General features: G+C 39.1%; 1 protein-coding gene across 3 annotated transcripts in view; it reads right to left on the reverse strand.

Moving 5' to 3' along the window:
• Positions 1 to 25720, reverse strand: part of PTPRG (protein tyrosine phosphatase receptor type G) — a 770883-nt gene that overhangs the window by 315188 nt on the left and 429975 nt on the right. For all 3 annotated transcript variants that reach the window (XM_017527402.2, XM_017527401.2, XM_017527403.2), the window contains exon 3: positions 2555 to 2734. In XM_017527402.2, coding sequence (XP_017382891.1) covers positions 2555 to 2734 — 180 coding nt within the window. The remainder of the gene's footprint in view (positions 1 to 2554; positions 2735 to 25720) is intronic.

A 25720-nucleotide genomic window follows, 5' to 3' on the forward strand; every position in this document is an offset into this window, starting at 1 on the left:
ATCCTGTCTCAAAAAAAAAAAAAAGACCTATAGAATGAAGGAAATTTCTATTAGTGCTTAAAACAAAACTACACAGGTGGATTCCTACACCCAAGTTTCTAAACTACCATAAGTTAAAACTCAAAAGATTAAAAAAATGGCATGTTCTTTGTTTCAAATTGCATATAATTGGTTGTCACTTTTAAAAAACCCTTCCTATCTAATATTATGCTGTGCATTTTACAGTAATAAGTATTATGAGAGTAACAAAGATTTATTTCTGCTTCTCGAAACACTGTGCTTCTCAAATCTCTGAGACTGATGGGTTCATATTTGGAGAGCTTTGCCCTAAAGTCAAGTGCATACACTCAGAGATAGGCAACAAGTTGTGGATCACTCTAGGAAGTCAGCAGAGTGACACAGATTGATAATCAGCTTCTGGAAGACCAAGGTCATGAATCAACTTGCATTGAGTGAACCCTACATACGTCTAAAACCTGTCATTGGTGATATCAAGCTGAAAGTTATCACTGAAACGTGTTATCTTTGTAGAAAGCTGTCAAGCGTTGCAAGTCAAGTAGAAAACCGTATCAGAGAGCCCAGTGATTGTCTCTGACAGCCTTCCAGAATGTGGAATTGAGGCACACTCAGTTCCAATCTCTGATTGAACCCAGTGTAGCAAAGCTCTCGTCCACTAGATTTAGATAGTCTGAAGAAAATAATCTCATTGCAGTTATCCTAAAAACACCATATTTAAAGCATAAAGTAGAACAATTGATAGGTAAATTCTGAATTGTAATAAGCACACAATCTGTGCTGAGGTCGTAGAGAGGTGAGGATGAAAAGGCACGTACGGGCCAGGCACGGTGGTTCATGCCTGTAATCCCAATACTTTGGGAGGCCAAGGAGGGCAGACCACCTGAGGTAAGGAGATCAAGACCAGTCAGTCCAACATGGCGAAACCCCATCTCTACTAAAAATACAAAAACTAGCCAGGGGTGGTGGTACATGCCTGTAATCCCAGCTACTCAGGAGGCTGAGGCAGGAGAATCACTTAAACCCAGGAGGCGGAGGTTGCAGTGAGCCGAGATCGCACCACTGCATTCCAGCCTGGACGATAGAGTGAGACTCCATCTCAAAAAAACAAAAACAAAAAAAAAATAACATTACTGGATGAACAGTTTTTCCTGAGCAGCTACTCATATAGATGAATCAAGGAACAGGAGAGGGTCACCTACTATAACACAAGAAGCAGAATTGTTTCCGTGGACATTATAAAAGGGCCCAAAGCCAGGAATCACGGCCCTGAGTGGGTGGGAAGCAACTCTACGAACAGGCCAGGCAAACTCAAAGCAATCGGCTATGAATAATCTCAGACAAATGCTGGTTTGGAGAAAGAAAGAAAAAAAAAAATGATCCCTAAAGCTGCCCATTCAGCCAGTTAGGTTAAAAAAGAAATATAAGAGGCAATTTTGTTACCTACAACATAAATAGAACCAAAGGGCTGGGAGTGAAGTCATTTTAGCCCAGCCTGAGGGCTCTGACCACCAAGGATCCTGAAAGGGATTGCTAACAGTGGTTTGCAGTGACATCCTTAGTTATAAAGGGTTCACTTTAAAAAGAGAAACAGGGAAAAAAACCTGGTTTTAATGAACCAAAGTTGTAAGTAGTTGAGTAATAAGAGTGAAAAATATCTTTAGGCATCAACAGAACCCCAGGTAGCACTAAGCAGAGATGTAATGTAACATCCCAGAGCTTCTTTTCAGATTGTACAGTGGGGCACAGCAAGGCATTCTCTGGTACTTACAAGGACAATCTATAAACTGATATTTGCACAACAGTAATTGACAGGGAGGCAGCTCTTCACATTAGCAATGGTAAAAAGATGACGCTGCATATTCACAAATCCCAAAATGACAAGTGGAGGAAATGGAATAATCGAATTGCTGGTCTGATACACAAAGGGATGAGACAGTTCATCTGTACTCGGAAGTAATAAAAAATATTAATAAAGCAAAATCTTAAGGAAGATAAGAATTCTGCCTATTTGCACATTTGGCACAATGTTACCCGGTAGAACTTTCTGCAATGATAAAGCGTCCTCTGTCTGGGCTGTCTAACAGGATAGTCATTAGCCAAATGTGGATGATAAGCACTTGAAATGTACCTCATACAACTGAGGAACCGAATGTTAATATTATTTAATTTTTAATTAAAACTTAAATGGAAATAGCCACAGGTGGCGAGTGGCCACCTATGGGGCAGCTTTCTGACAGTCCTTCTATGTACCTTACATCTATTAACTCATTTAATTACTACAACCCTAGGTCTAGATGTATAATATTTTATTATCTACAGTTAATATTTTTTTTAAAAAATGAAGCCACAGAGTGATTAGCCACAGAGTGCTTTACCCAGTCACATAGCTTGTTCTCAAACTAAGGACTGATTGATTAAGCTCCCTACACAGCAATGTGCACTATTTAACAGGCAAGTCATGGTTTAAGGTAAACACCAGAGACAACCAAAAATATTTCATGTTGCTCTGGGCACAAGTAAAGAAGCCATTGTCTACCTGTCTTCCCTGTGTTTTTCATCCAGGTTTTGTTAGAAGACTCATTGTCGAAGCCATCAAGTTGCAGTTCTTGATATTCTTCCCCAACACGCGCATGCTGGTCTAAAATGTCAATAGGAGACTGGTGATGACCCCCACAGCTGACACTAGACGTGACCCAGTGCTCAGGACCATAGGCACCTGTTGAAAGAAAACAACTCTTCAATCCTCATGGTTCAAAGGTCAGGGATGAAATGAATAAATCTTAGGAAGCTGGGCATTACATCTCTCAACGTGTCCCCAGTCCAAAGAGCTGAACGTACTGAAAACTACGAAGCAAAGCCATTTGCTTGATGTGGCAAGAAGGTTTCAGAAAAGATATGTTACTTAAGTTAGTTTTGCTTCTTGATTTACAATCAAACATTTACTAACTTTATCTTCAATCAGATTAAGAGAGTTGTGTGGAAGGACTGTCAGGGTTGTTCATATTTCTGACAATTTTTAAATGTTTCCTAAAATAAGCAGACCATTTATTCACAAAAGGCATCTTCATCAAGTTAGCATGTTTTGCTATTGTGAGCAGGATCCTAAATACAATTTTCTTCTTAGCCCATAAAAGCCTGTAAACATGAAAAAGGAAAAAAAACCTTAAAAGCAACACAAAACTGGATGAGAGGCATTACACATGACGGAGGCAATAAAGGCAGATTTATCCTTTGGCTAATTGTGAAAGATTTTTCAGTTTGGCACTCATTTGTACACTTGAATGTTAAGGCACTCAGCTCTCTTTTTCAATCTCTCCCTTTCCTAGGAAATGTATAAAGTTACCTTCAGATTGGGCTCTGCACTCATATAAATAAAGACTCTGGAGGGACATATGCCTCAGAAATAAAGCAAGCAAGCACAACCATAGAGCATAATTCTAGTAGGTGCCAATCAGACATAAACACAGAAAACACACTGCATTTGCCTCCCTGCCCTATTTGGAAATGAAATATTATGGGAGCAGTTTCTATTATGTGGACTACAAGCAGTTAGATTTTTCTGCATCCTACTTTTAACGTTGTGGACACAACAAAGTGGGAGTAGCCTGCTGAAGCAACTTTTGCCGGAAAGATTAAGATTTAATCCTTTATCGAGAATTAGGTAAGAATAAACTTTACCGCAGGGCGCAGGTGGCTCACGCCTGTAATTCCAGGACTTCAGGAGGCTGAGGCAGGCGGATCACAAGGTCAGGAGATCGAGACCGTTCTGGTCAACATGGTGAAACCCTGACTCTACTGAAAATACATGGTGAAACCCTGTCTCTACTAAAATTAACTTGAACCCAGGAGGCAGACATTGCAGTGAGCTGAGATTACGTCACTGCACTACAGACTGGGTGACAGTGCGAGACTCTGCCTCAAAAAGAAAAAAAATAATAAACTTCACAATTTTTGGAAGGTAAAACACAGGCTTCCCAATCAGAAAGTTTAGTGTGTTAATATACATTCATATACATAAATATCGATTGATGGGTGGGGATCTTTGTGCCTCCCATATACCTAGCCTCGTACAATAGAAGACACAAAGAAATCTTGTTTAGTTTATTAGTAGCTAAGTCTAACTACTAACCTTGTTAGTTTGGTAGAAGGTAAATCTCCCTACCACTGAATCAAGCCCACACGAGTGACCATCCTGCCACCACCCAATCATTTGCCATGGCTTTCCCCATTCCCTGAAAATGGGTAACAGCTCACAGCAGATATAAACAATGGTGCAAGAAAAATGGGACAATCACAGAAAGTCTTTTCTGTCATGGTAAGGGAAGTTTCATGGCTGTAAGAGCAATGGATACAGCTCCTCAAAAATGATGCATATTAGGGCCAGGCACGGTGGCTCACACCTGTAATCCCAGCACTTTGGGAGGCCGAGGTGGGTAGATCACAAGGTCAAGAGATCGAGACCATTCTGACCAACATGGTGAAACCCCATCTCTACTAAAAAGACAAAAATTAGCCGTGCGGGGTGGTGTGCACCCATAGTCCCAGTTACTCCGGAGGCTCAGGCAGGAGAATCGCTTAAACCCGAGAAGTGGAGGTTGCAGTGAGCCAAGATGGCGCCAGTGCACTCCAGCCTGTTGACAGAGCGAGACTCTGTCTCAAAAAAAATAAATGAAATAAATAAAAAAAAAATTTTTAAATGATGCATATTGTTGCTATCTGGAAAATACCTCAGCCTCACTCCAATGCTTGGGTCATTCTCCCAAATCCTCATCCCAAAGAGTAAGATAAAAACAGACTATCCAAATGAACACATTCATTGACTGGCAAAGGTCTAAGAACCTTGGGGCACTTTTAAGTCATGCTACTATCTGGAAAAAGTTAATATCACCATTTTCTTCGCTGTACGATTCCAACTAAATTGTCAAGGCTTTTCAATCGTGTATTTTTTTACCTCTTTGTCAAATTCCCTATGACTGTGATGAGTCCCAAAGGGACAGTATGCATTTGTCATATATTTAGCCAAATTTTATTTTGGCCAAACTTTATTCTCATCTTGCATGTATATATTTGAAGAAAAAAAAGGAGGGAAAGGAGACCTGAGGAATAGCTCCAATCATCCTGTCTACTGTTTAAATTTTCTTCCACGTATTAAAAGAATCCATTGAAAAACCAAATAAAGTGATTGTTAGCCAGGCGCAGTGGCTCACGCCTGTAATCCCAGCACTTTGGGAGGCTGAGGTGGGCGGGTCATGTAGTCAGGGGTTTGAGACCAGCCTGACCAACATGGTGAAACCCGGTCTCTACTTAAACATACAAAATTTAGCCAGGCGTGGTGGTGCACACCTGTAATCCCAGCTACCTGGGAGGCTGAGGCAGGAGAATTGCTTGAAACCAGTAGGCAGAGGTTGCAGTGAGTCCACAACGCGTCACTGCACTCCAGCCTGAGCGACAGAGCAAGACTCCGTCTCAAAAAAATAATAATAAACAAATAAATAAAGTGATTGTTGATTTATTAAGTGGCTGACCAAGATACGAATTTTACTTAGCCACAATTGAGCTTGTAAATCCAAATTATGGGTATCTAATATTTTAATATCATATGTGTATGTATGCAAAATGCCTTCCAGAAACTTACAGTACAGTAAAATTACACTCAAAAGCAAAAAATGATATGGGACACAGTAAAATAAATCCAAATACATCTGACTCAAATAATAGATGCAAGCCGTCATTTGTAAAAACACAAATACCTGATAATTATCTTTCTACTACTAACAATTTAAAAAATACTTTGTAATGTCACAAAAGTACGTGCCATTCATCTCATTTCTCATAACCTTCTAGACATGCGTGAAATACAATTTATCACTCTATAAAAATATAATCAGGGTTCATACCAGTGGGATTCATTTATTCACTGGTAACAATCTGCAGATTTGAGCCGACTACATGCTTGCTTTCACACTTCCACCCAATATACATTCAAGTGTAATTTTAATTGAAACTGATCTTCCACTTCAGATTTCAAATTAATTCTTTTTTGGAGTGCTTCATGCTCCAGACACCCTTTCCTGGCAAAAACCCCTATGCCATTAGCAGAGGAAATAGAACACTTTTTCCAAGCTTGCAGGTATTGATTACCTATTCTCACATCGAAGCACCATTGCCATTCCACACTGTATAAATCTTTTTGGTGTTAAGACACTTTATAAAAGACTGAGAATTATACCATTAATCATTTCCAGTTCCATAAGACTCATGGTATTGAATACTTTGTTTTTCACAACTCTGAATAAATGCTTTTAAGTTGAAAAAAAAAAAGATACTAAAAACTTTGGTTAACTTAAACCTAGTTGGGAAGAGATGAATACTTAAGAAGAACCTTCCTCTCTCAGACATGATATTACCCATCTGAAATAAGAATGAGAAGTCACTTGCACTTTAGTTTCCTCTTACTGATTCTTTCTTATAAGTAACAAGACATCTGTATTTTAGCAGTAAGACCATTTTGAACAGCTCACCAACTCCGACACATCAATCTAGTACAAGAGTCTGTGTTCTCAAAAGGGAAGAGGTAAGGGCAGGGGTAGAAACCACAGGGCAGTTTGAGCTGCCAAAAGTAATTTCCTGTTCACCTGCTAAAAGTCTTAAAGAAATGAGATTTTGATTGAGACATACTGCCAACCTCTAAGTATCAAGGGAATCTAATAGTGTTTCTCATTCAACATGTGATGACAAATGTATTCTTTTTAATGAATTCAATGAACATATCTGAAACTCCTGGCTAAAAGTTTGATCTCGGAGTAAACGTCCCTTTGTGAGGGAAACACAGGGGTTCTTGGTTCTTTGGACCCCATTTTTGCTATTATATAATTTACTATTTATACCTAAATGTCTGTCTTCCCCACTACGGGTAAACTCTGAGAACTGGTTCCTTCTATATCTTGTACAGCTTCATTCCAATTCCTATCACAGGGGCCCACATAAAGTAAGCCCTTAAAACATATTTTTAGATACAAATAAATGAATTGAAAGAAAAGATTAAAGAGGGACAGAGTTCCACCTTCTTTTTTTTTTTTTTTTTTTGAGAGGGGTTTTCCCTTTTTTTTTTTTTTTTTTTTTTGAGATGGAGTTTCGCTCTTGTTGCCCAGGCTGGTGGCACGATCTCGGCTCACCGCAACCTCCGCCTCCTGGGTTCAGGCAATTCTCCTGCCTCAGCCTCCTGAGTAGCTGGGATTACAGGCACGCACCACCATGCCCAGCTGATTTTTTGTATTTTTAGTAGAGACGGGGTTTCACTATGTTGACCAGGATGGTCTCGATCTCTTGACCTCGTGATCCACCTGCCTCGGCCTCCCAAAGTGCTGGGATTACAGGCGTGAGCCACCGCGCCCGGCCCAGAGTTCCACCTTCTAATGACACTACTACTGTATGTTCTCCCTGCATTATTTTCGTTTTAGTTTATATATCTATTTACTGACTTCTTGCTAAGTATTCCTCACTCCATTGGTCTCCAGAGCCAGGATGTCAACTTTAGGAGTAAATACTCCTGTTCTCTCTTCACTAATATATTAAATTGGTTTGAACTGCAACAAGGTAAAATAAGCTGTAAATACGCAATGTGCATGAAAGAATCCACATGCAAATTTAAGAAGCCCAGTGAAGGTGACTATGGGTTTTTTAAGAAAGGGTGCAGTAGAACTCTTGCTTTCAATGCCTTCTGTGAAGGATCATTATTTTTAAACCGCTCTTATTTTTTCTATGCTTTAAGAGACCTCCGTAATCAAAGAAGGTCAATCAGAGAGGAAATTTAGTCTTAATGATCAGTCCATCACTGTTATCAATTTAATTGAAGAATCAACACTTTCTCAGTCCTAGACACAGTGTTGAGAAATGGATGCTAAGGAGCAGGGCTGCCCCAGTTCCCTTGGAAAATTTAAACTGCCTGTGGCTCACAGGCTCCTCCTCTGTACAATGAGGTGCCCAGATGCCACAAAGTGGCTGTAAGGATTATATTAGATAATCAATGTGCTTAGAGTATTATCAAACACTAAAAGTTCAACAAGTGCTGCCCACAACGATTACTGCCTTTGTTACTGGCTTGCAAATGTACAGCAGACTGTCAAGAAACTCACTAGGCAATTTATGGAATTGAAAGAAGACATATGGCCCACCCAAGGGCTAAGGCAGGTGGGTGCAGGCATTTCATTGCATGCAAAGGGAGAGGTGGGGCCCCACCTATCCAGGAGAGAACTTACAGGGGAGGTGACACTTAAGTGAAGTCACTTCCTGCAGTGCCGAGAAGTTTACTGGCCTGTGGTCATCTTAGTCAGGCATTTCCCACTTGGGCAGAGGCCAAGAGTCAGAAGTAGAGTTTGCCCCTCTGGGAAATAGAGCTTAATCCCATCTTTGGCTAGATTTAGTGAGTAACTACCCAATGGACAGGCCTGGCAAACATCACCTTAATCAAGTGACGAAAGTGAACATCCCCAGTGAGACCACGTGGCTACCTTGGACATCTGACAGGAAGTGATAAAAAGGGCACATCACCTCCACGGTATTTTTTCCAAAAACCCACAACCCTGATATAATCATGGGGGAATACATCAGACAAACCGAAATTGGGAAACATTCTACATAATTGACAAACGCTCCTCAGAAGTGTCAAGGTCATGAGAAAGACTAAAACACTGTAGAAACCAGAGAAGATGAAGGAGACACAGACAATAAATACAACGTGGTGGTCTAGATTCAATGGTGGAATAAAAAAACAAAAATGAATGGAAAAACTCATGAGCTCCAAGTAAGTTTGGAGTTCAGTTAATAGTAAATACACAAACGTTGGGTTCCTAGTAGGTCTTTGTCAAAAGGTCATTCTTTTGTGGTTACTCTGCCAACAAAATGAAGAAATTATGGAGGAAGCTGCATAGAAGCCAAGTATAATCTAAGTTGTGTTAAATGGGTTAAATTTTACTATCCAGGTTTTACCAGATTTACTACTATGCGCTTAGGCCATATCTATGGCTTGATAGATGAGGGAGACGGGCACTGATTTATGGGAAATACTGGGATGATTGTTACATCCTTTTTGGATAAAGGGAGACTGCACACACATAAGGTAAAGAAAAAGAGAGACTACGGTAAAGAAAAAAATCAAGTTCATGGGTGATACTATCTAAGCTTATGTAAAAACAATATATGAAGTTGGAGACATTGCTTTTAAAGCTGTCATTTAAAAAAGCATCATTAGCTTAATACATAGCTCATTTGTGCATTAAAATCGCCCACTTCTACCTCTTTGGTGTGCTATTCACAAGTCACTGCATTTTTCTTATTTTGAGATGTTACAATTCAGTAGACTAGCATCGGTAAGACATATTTCTACAGTAGAGAGGATAAATCACGCAATTGGTGATTAATTCCAACTGGCCTGTTTAAGGCAGACAGAATTCCTCATGTGAAAATAATGGCAACTACTGTAAATCTGGGCTTGAGTCTGAGACCTCACTTCATGCTCAGTTTCTTTAAGGCAGATTTAGCCCGAAAGACTTGGTCAACACATATAAATTTTAAATCAATACTAGTCAATTCTATTCAAACAAATATCAAATAAAAATCTGAGAGAAGCACCTTTATTTTGCCCTATCACCACCCCCAGTGATCCTACTTGAAAAGTCCAAATAAGGACAAATAAAGCTAGTCAGCAAAAAGAATTTTCTACAATTTAAGCAAACTGTTTCACTTCAGTATAGTTCTCTGTTAATAACTGACCTAAGATAAAAGTTGTATGAGTACAGAAATCATACTTTTGTCCAAAAGTAAGGAATTTCACATACCTGTCTATGATTCATGTTTCAAACAGTGGTTTCTTTAAATACATAAGAGGTACTTTGCTGAAAATAAGCATGTACCTTGAATTTATTTTACCACAATAGATCCAAATAATGGTTTCTATTCACTAATGAAAAGCCATTAAAAATAATGAATTCTGTCTAAATCTAATTAAAAACAAAACTGATATACATGTTACATGCTGTTTCTAGTCAAATATGCTTATTAATACCTCTCTCAATAAACTTATATTAAAAATATTACCTGAATCCAGGCTTATTACACTGCATCTTGTCTCCTTTTAACCAACTGCAACAATCCAAAACTATGTGTATTCATTTTTTACCTACTATCATAATTAATGCATTTTATCCCAAATCTAATACATGTTTAAATCATTCCATGTTTTAATTAAAATCTTTATGGGATTCAGCTTAGAATTCTTTTGCATTCTCCAGTACTAGTAGCTTAATTAATTCTTATGCATTTTTTTGTGTGTACACAAAAAAAATGGAAAAAGGCATGCATATTGCTGCTTGCCACTATTTTAACTTTATTCGTATTCAATTATAAAGCTGTTCAACTCTGTTGATAGAAATATTCTTAATTTTAAGCCAGTTAAGAAAATGTAAAGTCACTTTTCAGATAATCAAATATGCTTACACAATTTTTAGTTTTAAATTTTAGGTGTAAAAACTTCAGCACTCCATTTCATATCAATGGTGTGCTTTAAGGAAACTATCAACAACTAACCATAATACAAGACATAATATCAGACAGTAACACCAGAAATTGAAACTACTTTGTTCATTTTTTAATACAATTATCTGCCTAATTTCCCACAGTGTCTATTTCAGGACTGACGATAAAACTATTTTCAGGTAAAATTTCATTCAGTACCAATCCCTAAACTGGAGGTCCCAGATTGTAATCCTGATGGTAAAAGCTTCTCTGGAGCCTATTTAACTGTTCTGGAAAAGAAGTATTAAAAAAGAGTAAAGATGGCAATGATGGCTACCTTTTAGTTCTGAGCCACAGACCTCCAGGCTGAGTGAACGCTTAAAAGGCTCAAAAGGGGTTCACTGATGAGTGATGCCTACATGGGTGTGTAATATGACATTATTACAGTACAAATCATGAACGTGCATGCCACCCATACACCACGGGATTCTCAAGGTCCTTCAAAGACTTAAAGTCTCTGACCTATGCATGTTTAGGTACATCTGGGATTTAAAAGTTGTATCTTTCAAGTTGAATCTACCCCACATCCAAACATTCAATAAAAATTTCTACCAATAATTAGTATCATTTATTCACTCAAAACCTAACTAGTCTGACTTAAAGTTGCACCAGCTTTATTTCTGCTTCTTGTAGATACAAAATGGAATTGGTTTCAACAAGCATCTGAGATACTAACAAAGTTATCGCAATTCTTACTGTCCAATGCCAAACATCCTAAGTGTTTATAAAATGGAGATAAGTTGGCTCCAGATCTGAAGTTTTCAACCTTAAAGTTAGGTACACCCTCAAATAGTCAACATTTTGACAAAAACTGTTATTTTAGAATCCTGACTTTACATTGAGACATAACGAAACAATCATCCAAGGACCAAAAAGGTCACACAAATAAAAGTGCAAAGAGCACTGGGCAAGGCGACTGGCAACTTGAGTTCTAGTTCAAGGATAAGAAGTAAGCTTGACCTTGCCTGTTGGCCCCAGATAACTCACAAATTATATGACTAGTTATTCATAAAGACAAGATTAATGAGCAATATCTTTAAAGGGGGACAGTCATGACACATACTTGCTCTTTCCATTCCAATTTCATCTCTGGAGAGTGAACGTGAATGTGGCAATGGTGATGTTTTATAAAATTTCAATGTTGTTACATGCAAATTACAGGGTTATGTTAGATCACCTCTAAAGTTCCTAAGAGTTCTAAATTCAATCAGAGCACTTCCTGTGATACCTGGAAGAATCAAATAGACACAAAATATTTGTTGATAGTCCAGCCTACCTCCAAACCCCACCAAGTACCTTACTGAAAGTAATCATAAGGTTGTGATAAGGATTTAACAAATGATTTACACCAACAGCACGTCCAACAGTACTTGGCACATATCAAGTACTCACTAAACACCATTCTCCGTACTTTCCTTTGGGAACCCACATCCAGATACTAACATCTAAACAGCATGACCCTGCCCCAGCTTCAGAAATGGCACCTAACTGGTATATGGCAATTAGTGGAATCCCATCCTCCTTTAAGAGAGATTAAATCGGGAAAGGGTGTTAACCCAGGTGTAAGCCAATTAGTGCCTGGAAGATTTCCAGGTCGGAGGGTGATATGGTTTGGCTGTGTCCCCACCCAAATTTCATCTTGAACTGTAGTTCCCATAATCCCCATGTGTCACAGAAGCGACCAGGTAGAGAAAAGTGAATCATGGAGGCAGTTTCTCCCACCCTATTCTAGTGATAGTGAGTACTCACCAGATCTAATGGTTTTATAAGGGGCTTCCCCCTTCACTGGGCATTCATTCTCTCTTCTGCCGCCCTGTGAAGAGGTGCCTTCTGCCATGATTGTAAGTTTCCTGAGGCCTCCCCAGCCAGGTGGAACTAGTAGTTAATTAAACTGCTTTTCCTTATAAAATACCCAGTCACAGGTATTTCTTCATAGCAGTATGAGAACAGACTAATACAGAGGGACTGATTGAGGTTGGTACTATTCACAAGGCAAGGCCCAAAATTTTGTTCACAGCTTGGAGGGAGAAGGGGCCCTCCTCCCTTGAATGTGAATAAAGAAGGAAGGGAGCAGAATGACCTGCAATCAGGAGGGAAGCAGCTGAAGGCCAAAGCCGAAAAGTAAAATGACAGTAACAAAAGAAAGGGGAGAAAATAGGGAGATCTGATCAAAGCATGTCTGAAATTTAAATTTTACCTCTAGATTTTTCAGCTTTAACCACCTTTGTATTTTAACCCCTCTGAGTAGGCTATCTGCTATTTGGAACTAACAAATATAGGATATAATCAAAATGTTGGTTTAAAAGACCAAGATTTAAATTACTCAATGTTTTCAACATTCATCACTAAGACGAAAATGTCAAATTATAAAGATAAAAATCAGGAATGTATGCTGGATGGAATATATAAAAATAACATCCCCTAATTCCCTCCTCCTTCTCTCTCTTTCTTTCTATCTTCTTTCCCTATAACAGAAGGATGAACTTGGGTAAGGTTTTAAAGATCCCATTTAGACAAAAGAAGAAGAAGCAAGCTCTGAAATACCTTGCTGTAAATTTTTACTCTGTTAATGCAGCAGTCATGGGATAAGAATCCATGAAGCACTTAACGGGAATAGTCGCCTCTTGCTGAAGTTTTCTGCCTCAGAGACATGCTACCGCTCAAGTTATCCTGTGGGAAAGACTTGCTGAGGTGAGCACGCATTATTCTGAAAAGTCATAGATGCAACCCAGAAAGCAAAATAAAACTGACAGTTTAGGTCTGGTTTAAACATGGCCAGGATTTCTTGTCTTGGTATGGAAGGGGTTTTTCACACCATTACTCTCATATCAGTATCATAATCCACAAAGCTTTGTTTATTATTAATGTAAGATGCTTAAGCTCGTGAAAAATTTCAATCACAAGTAGGAAAAGGGAAAAATTCCCAGAGATGGAATTTGGGAGTTTGGTGTTTAAAAGGGCTAAGAATCTGTATACCAACCCACTGACATAAGGGCTGAGAGGAAAAGAACGAGAAATTAAAAACACTTTCACAAGGCACTCACTCAACAGCGCAGGGGCCTGGTGTGGATGGGATGTGGGGCTAGGAAACACTTCAGAGGCTGCAGACGGGACGACTAACTCAATTCCTGTGACAACCATAAAAGGAGGAATGTTTGCTCCAAAATATATTAACTATTAAATGTTATCTGGGGAAATGTCTAGACATAAAGCTGACATTTATGAGGTAAAGCCAAAACAACATGATGAATTCTGTGTCCCAGTCACACTGTGAATAGTGGATTTTAACTTGTACTTCTCTCTATTTCTATAAATTCATAGTGTAAGTAACTTCCAGTAAATGGGACCTAGGAAAATAATTAGAGGGATTTTAGCAGAAATAATAGTTATATCACCTAACTGTCTAAAATAGCACCTCAGCCACTCTCTATTTTGTTAGCCTTGTTAATTTCTCTTCCTAGCACCTTTGCTAATTTCTCATCCTAGTATTTTTGCTAATTTCTCTTCCTAGTACAAGGTCCATGAGAAAATAAGCTTCATGACATCAGAGACTTATCTATTTTCAATACATATCTGTTCAATAGGGATAGGGCTAGGGTAAGGCAAACAAGGCACTCACAAAAACTCAGTTATCAAAATAAATAATATTTCAATAGTGTTGTAAAATCTTAAATGAGTTCCAAAAAATCTATCACGAGCAAAGAAAGATATTATCAGTGCTATACAAAGACTATTGGACTCTGAGCCAAAAGGGAAAATCAATAATCAACCATATTGCATCAAAATCTAATTTATCTTGATTACTGAGTTTTTAAACATCCAAGTCCTACCTCTGCCCTCAAATGACAAGGTAACAACAACAATGCGTCATCCATTTCGAGAATGTTCACGACATTCATTGTAATGAAAACTTTCTACATTTTATCTTCTTTCATCCTTTCAACAACTCATGTCAAATATGCCCTAGCTTCCCCATTTTACAGATAATGAAAGTGAGGCTCAGAAGCTGGTAAATTTGCCCTCGTGTAGTATATGGAAGATCAAACAGTCAATTCCAGATCTACGGGCTAAAACAGGGGTTTGCAAACTATGGCCTGTGAGTCAAATCCAGCCCACAACCCGTTTTTATAAACAGTTTTAATGGAACTTGGCCATGTCCCTTCATTCATATACTGTCTAAAGAGCAGATTTGAGTAGTTTTAAAAGAGACAGCAAAGTCTAAAATATTTATCATCTGCCCTTACAGAAACTGTTTGTTGACCTTGGCTCTAAATCACAAAATATTGCTTCTCTGGCAGAAATACAGCATATAAGTAATATGTACATCTGCATACCTTATGTCCCAGAAATTTTAATATGTATGTTTACAAGAAAGCATATGAAATTTCAGCAATGTTTATAATATGAAAGAATTAGCAATAATGCAAATATCCATTACTAGAAACTTGCTAAGCAAACTTATTTTATTACGTAATACTATGCAATATTCCAAAAGCAGGTGACCTTACTCTAGGACAAATCTCAAACGAATCCAAGATTTAAATATTTAAAATAAATACATAAAGGTATAAAAAGCAGTTGTGGCAAGAATTAGAGTACGGAAAGCATTCCTTCATATGTCAGAAAAGACTGATAAAATCAAATACACTAAAGAATACTTAATGTTCTGCATTGGAGAAAGCACGGTCAGAAACATCAAAAGACAAATGACCAGCAAAACACATTTGCAATCAGTGCTGCAAGAGGAAAAGTTCTCTAGTACGCAAAGAGATTCTAGAAATCAATAAGCTCTACATGTCAGCCGGGCGCGATGGCTCACACTTGTAATTGCAGTGCTTTGGGAGGCCCAGGCTGGCGGATCACCTGATGTCAGAAGTTTGAGAACAGCCTGGTCAGCACCACACAACCCCATCTCTTCTAAAAATACAAAAATTAGTTGGGTGTAGTGGCAGGTGCCTATAATCCCAGCAACTCAGAAGTCTAAGGCATAAGAATCACTTGAACTCAGAAGGCCAAGGCTGCAAGTAGGCCTAGATTGTATCCCTGCACTCCAGCCTGGGTAACAGAGCGAGACTCTTTCTCAAAAAGAAAAGAAAAGAAAAAAATATATATACCCAAATCTCATATAAAAATGGGTAAAGGATATAAACAGTTAAAGAAAAAAAAAAAAAAAAGGAAATACAAATGGCTCCTTAATGTAGGAAAAGTTGCTTCTCCTCAAAAATAATGAGAAACACAAATTAAAACTATATAGGTGAGATTTTCACCTACTAAATTTGCAAACATTCAAGACTTTTGATTATACACAGTTAGCAAGGGTGTATTCAAATCAGCACTTTTTTTTATCACTACTGAGAGAGTGACATAATTATTTTTGGAAAAAAATTTGGCAATTACTATTAAAATTATAAATGTGCACTGCTTTGAACCCAGCATTAATCCTACAGATATACTTTGCATTTCTACAAGGTGAAACTTAGTCCTAACAGCACTGCTGGTAGTATCCGACATTGGAAACAAAATAAATATCTATCACTCAAGGGCTAGTTAACTAAATTATGGCAAATCAATACAATGAAATAGTCTGGAATTCACGGGGGGGGGGGGACCTCTTTGCACTCCAATGAAAAGACCTCCAAGTTACATTTTTGTAATTGAACAGCCCAACATGAATTATGTTATACCATTTGTGTTTCTCAGAAAAGAAGTGGCCATAGAGATTCATTTTTACATGCATACAGTAGCTCTGCAAACATATTGAAGACAATTATAACACTAACAGAGGAAGAGGAAATAGAGAAGAGCTATTTTTTGCTACTTATTATTTTACACTCTTTGAACACTGAATCATATAAATATCTTACCAGTTTAAAAGCTAAATTTAAAAAAAAAAAACAAATTTCAAATGGAGGTAGAAGTATCTGATGCCATTTTGTGAAAAAAAAGCTAGTTGCGGAACTATTATTACAGAAATACATCACATCATGCAAAGAAATAATAAATACAACTCAAAATCAGCAATGGCATATACACAAAGATTATGAGGAAACTTCTTGTCCCATTAATGATGATGACCTCTGGAAAGGGAGTCAAAACATACATGCATCATAATCCAGGGAGATATTTATTTGGAAAATACAGGTAATACTTCTATAATTAACCAAAAAAAGTATTACAAAATGCAGACACACAAACTCATCAGACCTTGACCTCAGAACATTCTCCATGTACTAGAAAACCCCTGAGGTCTTATCACATCCCAGCATGCATTCTCACGGAGATGGTATTGCCCCCAGTGGGGTGGTCTTGCCCCCAATAAGGTGAAAGTTTGTTCTTGAAGTGGGGTGGGGACAGAAATAGCTTACACTTTTTACCTTTAAGACACAAATATATGTACAGAACATAGATATACAATCTATCTGTGATATTAAAATTGCATGGACTAGGGAGTGATTAAAGGGAAAACGTCTGAAAAGACTCCTGGGGGATGGACCACAATAAACAAGGTTAAGAAACAATGCATTAAGGAATTATGTGGGAGAAAAAGACCCTGCAAGCCAGGCACAGTGGCTCATGCTTGTAATCCCCAGTACTGTGGGAGGCCGAGGCGGGTGGATCACCTGAGGTCATGAGTTCAAGACTAGCCTGGCGAGCAGGCTGAAACCCCATCTATACAAAAATACAAAAATTAGCCAGGCACGATGGTGGGTGCCTGTAATCCCAGTAACTTGGGAGGCTGAGGCAGGGGGAACCATTTGAACCTGGGAGGCAATGAGCTGAGATCACGCCATTGCACTCCAGCCTGGGGGAGGGAGACAGACTCCCTCTCAAAAAAATTTTTTTTTAAAAAAAGACCCTGTAGTCTTTTTCATGTGACGTTTTATCAGATCCATATTAAAACCAATACTTTATTTGAAACTAAAAATGAGAAAATTTGTTATAAAAAAGGAAGTCAATATTGTATTTTATGTTAACCGCATATGAGAACCCTGTAAGTTACTAACATACCCATTAGTACAAGCGAACAATTAAGCTGATGCTGTGATTTAGACCCAAGTCTATACAACTGTTCCATTACACCGCACTACCTGTTGCTTCTCTACTGCATTACATTTAAATTTCCCCCCTCAGTTTGACCTCCTGGGAACTACGGAGATCCTGACTGCCATCCAATTTCTGACCTATGCCTCCTGGCAACAATCACAAATTTAATAAATCCATCTCTTTTGTCAAGTTGTTTGATAAAAATGCTCAAAAGGCCAGAGCTAAAGATAGAACTCTCCATCATTACAGCAGTGCATTATCTAGAATTCCCTGGAAAGGATTTTTCAATCTATTACGAATCCTCATTTCTCCATGTCAATTCTGAGAATATCAAGAGATATTCTGTCAAGGATCTTGCTGAAATGCATCCATGTCGGTTGCAATTGAAAATCTTTTCCAGCACACTCCAGGGTTCCCCAACCGTGGGCAACAAGGGACCTCCCCTGTGGAAGATAAGAACATAGTTCTTCAAGGGTAGGACATAGAACTTCACCTTTGTAACCCAACACGTGACAGCGAAGACATTTGGTAAATAAAATTGCACGAAACAATGGTGGTATACAAGGAGAATACATTAAAAAGAACACATCAATGAAAACATAAAAATGGCCAGCTTTCTTGTTTTTCACTCCGTCTAAATTTGTAATCAACATAAAATGTTTGATGAAAATCTTTGCGGACCACAGGGATCATTATAATTGTAGGGATGAAACAGATCATTGATGGAGAAGAAACACATGAACTGTGAATGTTACAGACGGGATATATTTATATTGACAGCAAACCAAGTGGCCACCATAAAAAAGGTCTCCTTCAGAAAAATACCCAGAATTCTATTTTTAAGTGAAACACAGTTCCGTTTTAGGACTTCTATGGTGAGATGTGGCAGCTCACTGACAATGGTCATGGATGATGAAGACAGTGTTTCCCAAGTGCTAAACCAAAGACTAGTGCTGGGACTTCTGCAGTGAAGAACTTCATTAAAATTAAAACATATTTCTGAGCCCCCATATAGCATCTCCAAGAGGGAGGTCAAGGAAACTGCTTTGAGAATGATGAAAATAGCCAAGGACAGTATTACGGGCTGATACAGATTACTAGCTGTTACCAGAGATTTGTGCTAAGTGCTTTCCAAGAATCATCTCAAATGTAATCTAAGCTTTCCAAGAGTCATCTCAAACATAATTCTCAAATTGACCATAGGTCATAAACTTCACTATTATCCCCATTTTATAGATGAGGCATGTGAGGGCCAGAGGTTAAGTAACCTGACCAAGAACACTCCCCTAGTAAACGGCTTTTAACCCTTCACAGCAATTCTTTATTAACAGTTAACATTTATAGCCCACTGACAATGGACCAACGTCCACAGATTACCTTATTTGCTTCTGACAATATGAGCCTGATTTTATGAATGAAGAAACTGCAGCGAAGAAAGGTTATACTATTGGTATTTAGATCACACCATTAAGCAAGTAGTGAAAGCAAGATTCAAACTCAGACAGATGGCTCCAGAGACTCCCATTAAACTTCTTGCCATAGCAATATTTAAATAGTTGGTACTGCTGGGCGGTTAGGATGTTAGGCAAATCTGAAAAACAATTTCAACTCAGACTTCAGGTCTATGTCCAAGAGCTGAGTTCAGCTGCTCCACAAAGGACAAGATCTCTCAGCTAAGGACATGCACTGGTGAGAGCAGACTACCAGTATTGGGATCTCTGACCTTGTCTCTTCATAATCTGTAAAAAAATAGTTACCATTATCAATGTATTAACAAAAATACTAACATTACCAATAGAACCACAGATGGCGCACAAAGCTAAGTAGGTGGATACAAGGAAATGAAGTAAATAAGCAATTGTTTTTGTTGTCTAAAGACAGTCACTAAAAGATTCCATAAAAGACATATTATTTTTATTTATTTTTATTTTTTTAAGAAAGAGTCTTGCTCTGTCACCAGACTGGAGTGCAGTGGTGTGATCTTGGCTCACTGCAACCTCCGCCTCCTGGGTTCAAGCGATTCCCCTATCTCAGCCTCCTGGGCAGCTGGGACTACAGGTGCATGCCACCATGCCTAGCTAATTTTTTGTAATTAGTAGATATGGGGGGTTTCACCATGTTGGCCAGGGTGGTCTCGATCTCCTGACCTCGTGATCCATCCACCTCAGCGTCATAAAATGCTGGGATTACAGGAGTGAGCCACCGTCCGCAGCCAAATAATAGGTCTTATTATTATTATCATTATTTTAAGTCAGAGTCTTGCTCTCTTGCCCAGGCTGGAGTGCAGTGGTGTGATCTTCGTTCACTGCAACCTCTGCCTCCTGGGCTTAAGTGATTCTCCTGGCTCCACCTCCCGAGTAGCTGGGGTTACAGGCACCTGCCACCACGTCCTGCTGATTTTTGTTATTTTTGGTAGAGATGGGGTTTCACCATGTTGGCCAGTCTCGAACTCCTGACCTCAAGTGATCCAACCACCTCGGCCTCCCAAAGTGCTAGAATTACAGGTGGCTATATATATACATATATTTTTTAAGACCGAGTCTTGCTGTGTCGCCCAGGCTGGAGTATAACGGCACCGTCTTGGCTCACTGCAATCTCTGCCTCCTGGGTTCAAGCAATTATCCCACCTCAGCCTCCCAAGTAGTTGGGGTTACAGGCACTTGCCATCATGCCCAGCTGATATTTGTGTTTCTGTCGAGACAGGGTTTTACCACGTTGGCCAGACTGGTCTTGAACTTCTGACCTCAGGTGATCAACCCACCTCAGCCTCCCAAAGGACATGCTAAATTTGAGAAGATTAATGACATAAACATTGCAAGGTTAAGGTGGAAATAAAAACTGGTAAAAAGTTTCCATGTACAACTAATTAAAATCACAGGCCTTTGTGTACTAAGAGAGTCTGCCCTATTTAAGGTATCAAAAGATTAAAAAATAGGGCTTGGCACAGTAGCTCATGCCTGTAATCCCAGAACTTTGGGAGTCTGAGGCGGGCAGATCACGGGGTCAGAAATTCAAGACCAGCCTGACCAACATGGTGAAACCCTGTTTCTACTAAAAATACAAAAATTAGCTGGGTGTTGTAGCATATGCCTGTAATCCCAGCTACTGGGGAGGATGAGGCAGGAGAATCGCTTGAACCTGGAAGGCGGAGGTTGCGGTGAGCCAAAATCGCACCACTGCACTCCAGCCTGAGCAACAAGAGTGAAACTTTGTCTCAAAAAAAGAAAAAAAATAGTTTAAAACAATACCAACCCACTCTAAAGAAGACAGTCATGAGGTATCAGAGTAACTGGAGTAAACACTTGTTTGCTGGAAATGAAGCTGTGTGGTGTTGGTTTCTTAGTTCTTCAACTACATGTTTCATGTTTAAGTATCACTAATATCATGAAAAAAAAATCCCTAACAGTGTTCTATGTACATTATCAAGAAGGTAAAGCATGATTTGACAGTCTTGTGGTAGGCTCCTATATGTCTAAGAGCTATTTTTGTTTTTGCTTTTCAAGGAGAAGAAACAAATCATTTTCTTTTGTTGTTGTGTTTTGTTTTTTGTTTCTGAGACGGAGTCTTGCTCTGTCACCCAGGCTAGAGAGTAGTGGCATGATCTCGGCTCACTGCAACTTTGCCTCCCGGGTTCAAGCAATTGTCCATGCCACAGCCTCCCAAGTAGCTAGGATTATAGGCGCCTGCTACCACGCCTGGCAAATTTTCATATTTTTAGTAGAGATGGGGTTATACCATGTTGGCCAGGCTGTTCTCAAACTCCTGACATCAGCTGATCCACCCACCTTGGCCTCACAAAGTGCCATAATTACAGATGTGAACCCCAAATCATTTTCTTAGACACAATGCAGAGTCCTATTTGCCAAGTGCATAAAAAAACAGGATTAATAGGAAATAGAAGCTAAGATCCACACCTTGCCAGTAAGCAGGAGACAGCACATACATTTTTCCTTTTAGATTCTAGAACCAAACTCTGAATGATGCAAGCATATGTCAGTTCCCATCCACCACACTGATGAACTTAGCTGCAATATTTTAATGCAGGAGCTCCCATTCCAGAGAAAATGCTTAGTGATTTCCAAAACAGTTGGATCCTGGTTGTGAAAAACAAGTGCTCTAATTAGCAATTTAGAAGTCCTTTCCTTGCAGATAAAACTGCTAATGCAGACAAAGCTTCAATATAAAATAACCATTTTCAGAAGATGCTGGACAAAGAGGATGAATACGCTGTAATCAGCTTCCATTCTCTTTGTATCCTCAGTTCTCAACTGCAGGACTACTTTTTAAGCGGACATTTAGACCTTTCAAGTGTCTCGGCAGGGAGGCTTGTTTTCATTTATTAGCATTAAATTTTCTCCCTAACTCCCTCCCAGATAGCACAGCAAATTCTTGGTTGTATATTCACAAAAATCCCAGGCTAGGCACAGAAATTCATGTCTGTAAGCGCACTTGGCTGAGGTGGGAGGATCACTTGAGCTCAGAAGTTTGAGACCAGCCTGAGCAATACAGCAAGACTCTGTCTCTGAAAAAAAGAAATTAGCTGGGCATGATGGCACATGCCTGTGGTCCCTGCTACTCAGGAGGCTAAGGTGGGAGGATCACTTGAGACTGGGAGATTAAGGGTGCAGTAAGCCATGATCCTGTGACTGTACCCCAGCCTGGGCAACAGAGTGAAACCCTGTCTCAAAAAAACAAAACAAAAGAACAACCATAAAATGAAAGAAAGAAAGAAAAGCGAAAGAAAAAGATCCAGAAGCTACTCCTTCTTGCCCTTTCTAACACTCTGGGGCCCATGCCACCATCACCCCTCTTAGAAATGACTGCAATTGTCTCCCACCCTGACTCCCTGATCCGCCCTTCCTTCCCCTTCAGTCTATTATCACCACAGCAGCCAGGGATCCTGTTAAAACCTAAGTCACATCATGTCACTCACCTGTATAAAACCCCCCAACAGCACCCTACGTCATTCAGAGTAAAAGCCAAAGACCTAAAAAAATCGTCTACAATGCCCTACGCACCTAGCCTCTGCCCCCAATTTACTTCCCCGGTCACAGCTTCTACTTCTCTCCCCATGGATCCCTCTACAGAAGCCAAACAGGCCACCTTGCTGTCCCTTGAACATGACCAGCATTTTTCTGCTGTCCTCAGCTCACCTAGAGTAACAGGCAATGCAGTCGCCTTCTCGAGGTCCTCGTATGTCACTTTTTCAATAAGACCTACTCTGCCACACAAATTTAAACCCCCTTCCACTGCGCTCTCTTCTTCTTTTTGATTTTTTCCTTTGTAGTGCTCACCTTCTAATATACAGTCCACAGTTGTTTTGTATATTATCTCCTGTTCACTCACTGCCCCGAGGGAAATTCTAAAAGCACAGGGATGGGCACACTATGCTCTGACACCATCTGAAATCCTGAGTAGTAAATCCTGAGTAATAAACTCAGGATTTTAGACGGTGTCAGGAATAAATGGCAGGTATAAGTTTCCATGTATAAACTCAATTGGTTCCAACTCTTTATTGGGTGATTCTTTCCTAGCCTCTAACCTACCACTGCAGATGTACCAAGTTCAAAGACAAGAATTAAATGTGACTTTAAGATGCAGATCCAGATCCTAGAATTTTTTTGATCATTCAAATAAATTATCCACTTTAAAAAAATCACACTTAAGGCATCACTACTAACCTACCTTTACTATTAATTATTCCAAACAACTCCTTCTAATGCCAAAGGGTTTCTCCCCCTTGCATATTTATGGATAATGTGTTGCACATTAACAACTAAAATTTCAAAGCAAAACACATATCGTGTATTTGTCCTTTCAAGTATTACTTATAATTTGCAGATGAAGCTATTAAATTAGCTTCTAAAACTAGCAAACATTTATACCAAATTTGAAAATAAGGCAACTGTGTTTTCTTCAGGCTTCATTAGATGTTCCCCTGTTTTCTGCATTTCTTTGACAGTGATTTTTCTAAACAAAGAAGAAAGGAAAATTCCTTAAGTATGGTCTTTATCCTGACACTAAAACACAGACAGAAGTCAGAATATGACCAAAAAAAGAAGAAAAAAAAATTAAAAGCTGCCTTTGCTTCTCCTCACGAGTTTCTCAATGCCATCCAAAAATCTACCCAGGTACCCTATTCTGAGTAAATAACATTAACTTGAGTTGACATTGGAAACACAATCAGAAGATACACCTCACATGGTTCCAAAAAGTGGCATTTCATTATCTTGCTTAAGAATATTTATGACTGATGTCAGATGAACAATTATTTGTGCCAAAAAGGAGTGATAGGAATCTATCCATGGCTGAAGATTGATCTGCCTCACACTTTAACTCAAAATTATCTCAAAATCGTTTTGAAACGAAGTATTAATCTAAAAAACAACCTCACTGGTTTCATATTAAATTGCACTTCCATAGAAATTAATCCATTCTACCAGTGTGACTGGGAAAGGACATGGGTGTGTACTATCCACCCAATGCAGCTTTCCAAGGTGAAAATCATCATCCCTGTATCTCTCCTGATCTATCCTAGCCTTGAAGCACGCTGTGCCAGGTGATTGGCTCCCCAGGTTGGATATATGCAGCTGACGGACGCCAAATGTTTTAGTCCCAATGACCAGATATGCACACCAGGGTCCACACAAGATGCAGGGAATGAAGGTGACAGAGTCTGCAGGTTATTTGTGGAAAAAACTTTCTAAAAGGTGCCAGTTGCAACTCCCAGACATACCTCACCTCCTCACTTTACTCCTGGATCACCATATACTAAGCATCTCGCCCTTGAAGAAGACTTCATCTTCTCCATCTTCTTTAATACTTTTTGCTGAGAAGGGTAATGTGCGCCACACAATTCTGTACTGGACTACTGTGTACCCAAAAAGGTTTTATTATTTCATGTCTTTAATTAAAATTCCCCAAGAAGAAAAATTAATTCATTCACAAGTTATTCGTTTTACTATTCCTATTATACATTCATTGATGCAAATATTCACTCAGGGGTCCCTCTCCCCCAGACTGTATATTTACTGATCTCTGCATCCAGGGTACATTGGAACATGGTTGAGGGACAAGGTTCTCTGCCCCAGTAGAGAGCACAAATACACTACTACCTTCCCATCATAAGGATGTGTAAACTGATGTATGAAGGAGTTAAATTACATGAACTGGGAGTACATATTCTGGTTAATCTGAGACTCAAGTCTGTGCTCTTAGTTTTAATCATACATGACATCATCTTTTCATTAAAATGTAGAGTACAGAAAACACCATGTCTCAAAGAACTTACAGGTTTAAATAAAGATGAACTATGAGAATAATTACCCTACAAACATTCTTTAAAGTTGACCAATTGCATTAGCATAGATTTTCTGTGCATAATCCCATGAAGTATCACCATCGATACCAGTGTTATCATCATGAGCATCCTCATACGGCATTCCCTCCCCCGCTCCATCTCCCATTTAACAGATGAAGAAAGTAAAGTTGAGAGGGTTTAAATGAATAGCCCAAAGTCAACCCCAAATGGTAGCACCTTGATTTAACCTGAAATTTTAGTTTGAAATCTATATCAAATAGATCTATAGAAAGCTACCAGTGGCCAGGATACAACAGCAGAAGCACCCTCAGATCATGCCAAAGGCACTAAAATTCACCACCAATATTTTGGGTGAGAATTCTCACAATATATAATAAAGCTTTATCAATTCTCACACTTAAACCCAATGAGTCTATATATGGGAATCTAAGAACCTAAGAAAATCCAACTCAGCAAAGGAACAGTTATACACAGATGGGCTTCGTATCCATATTCTTTTTTTTTCTTTTTTTTAAGACAGAGTCTCGCTCTGTCACCAGGCTGGAGTGCAGTGGAGTGATCTTAGCTCATTGCAACCTCTGCTCCTGGGTTCAAGCGGTTCTCCTACCTCAGCCTCCCAAGTAGCTGGGATTACAGGCATGCACCACCACACCCAGCTCATTTTTGTATTTTTAGTAGAGATGGGGTTTCACTATGTTGGCCAGGATGATCTCGATCTCCTGACCTTGTGATCCACCTGCCTCGGCCTCTGAATGTACTGGGACA

This window comes from Cebus imitator, unplaced genomic scaffold (assembly GCF_001604975.1).
Source record: "Cebus imitator isolate Cc_AM_T3 unplaced genomic scaffold, Cebus_imitator-1.0 Scaffold48, whole genome shotgun sequence".
Classification (NCBI taxonomy): domain Eukaryota; kingdom Metazoa; phylum Chordata; class Mammalia; order Primates; family Cebidae; genus Cebus; species Cebus imitator.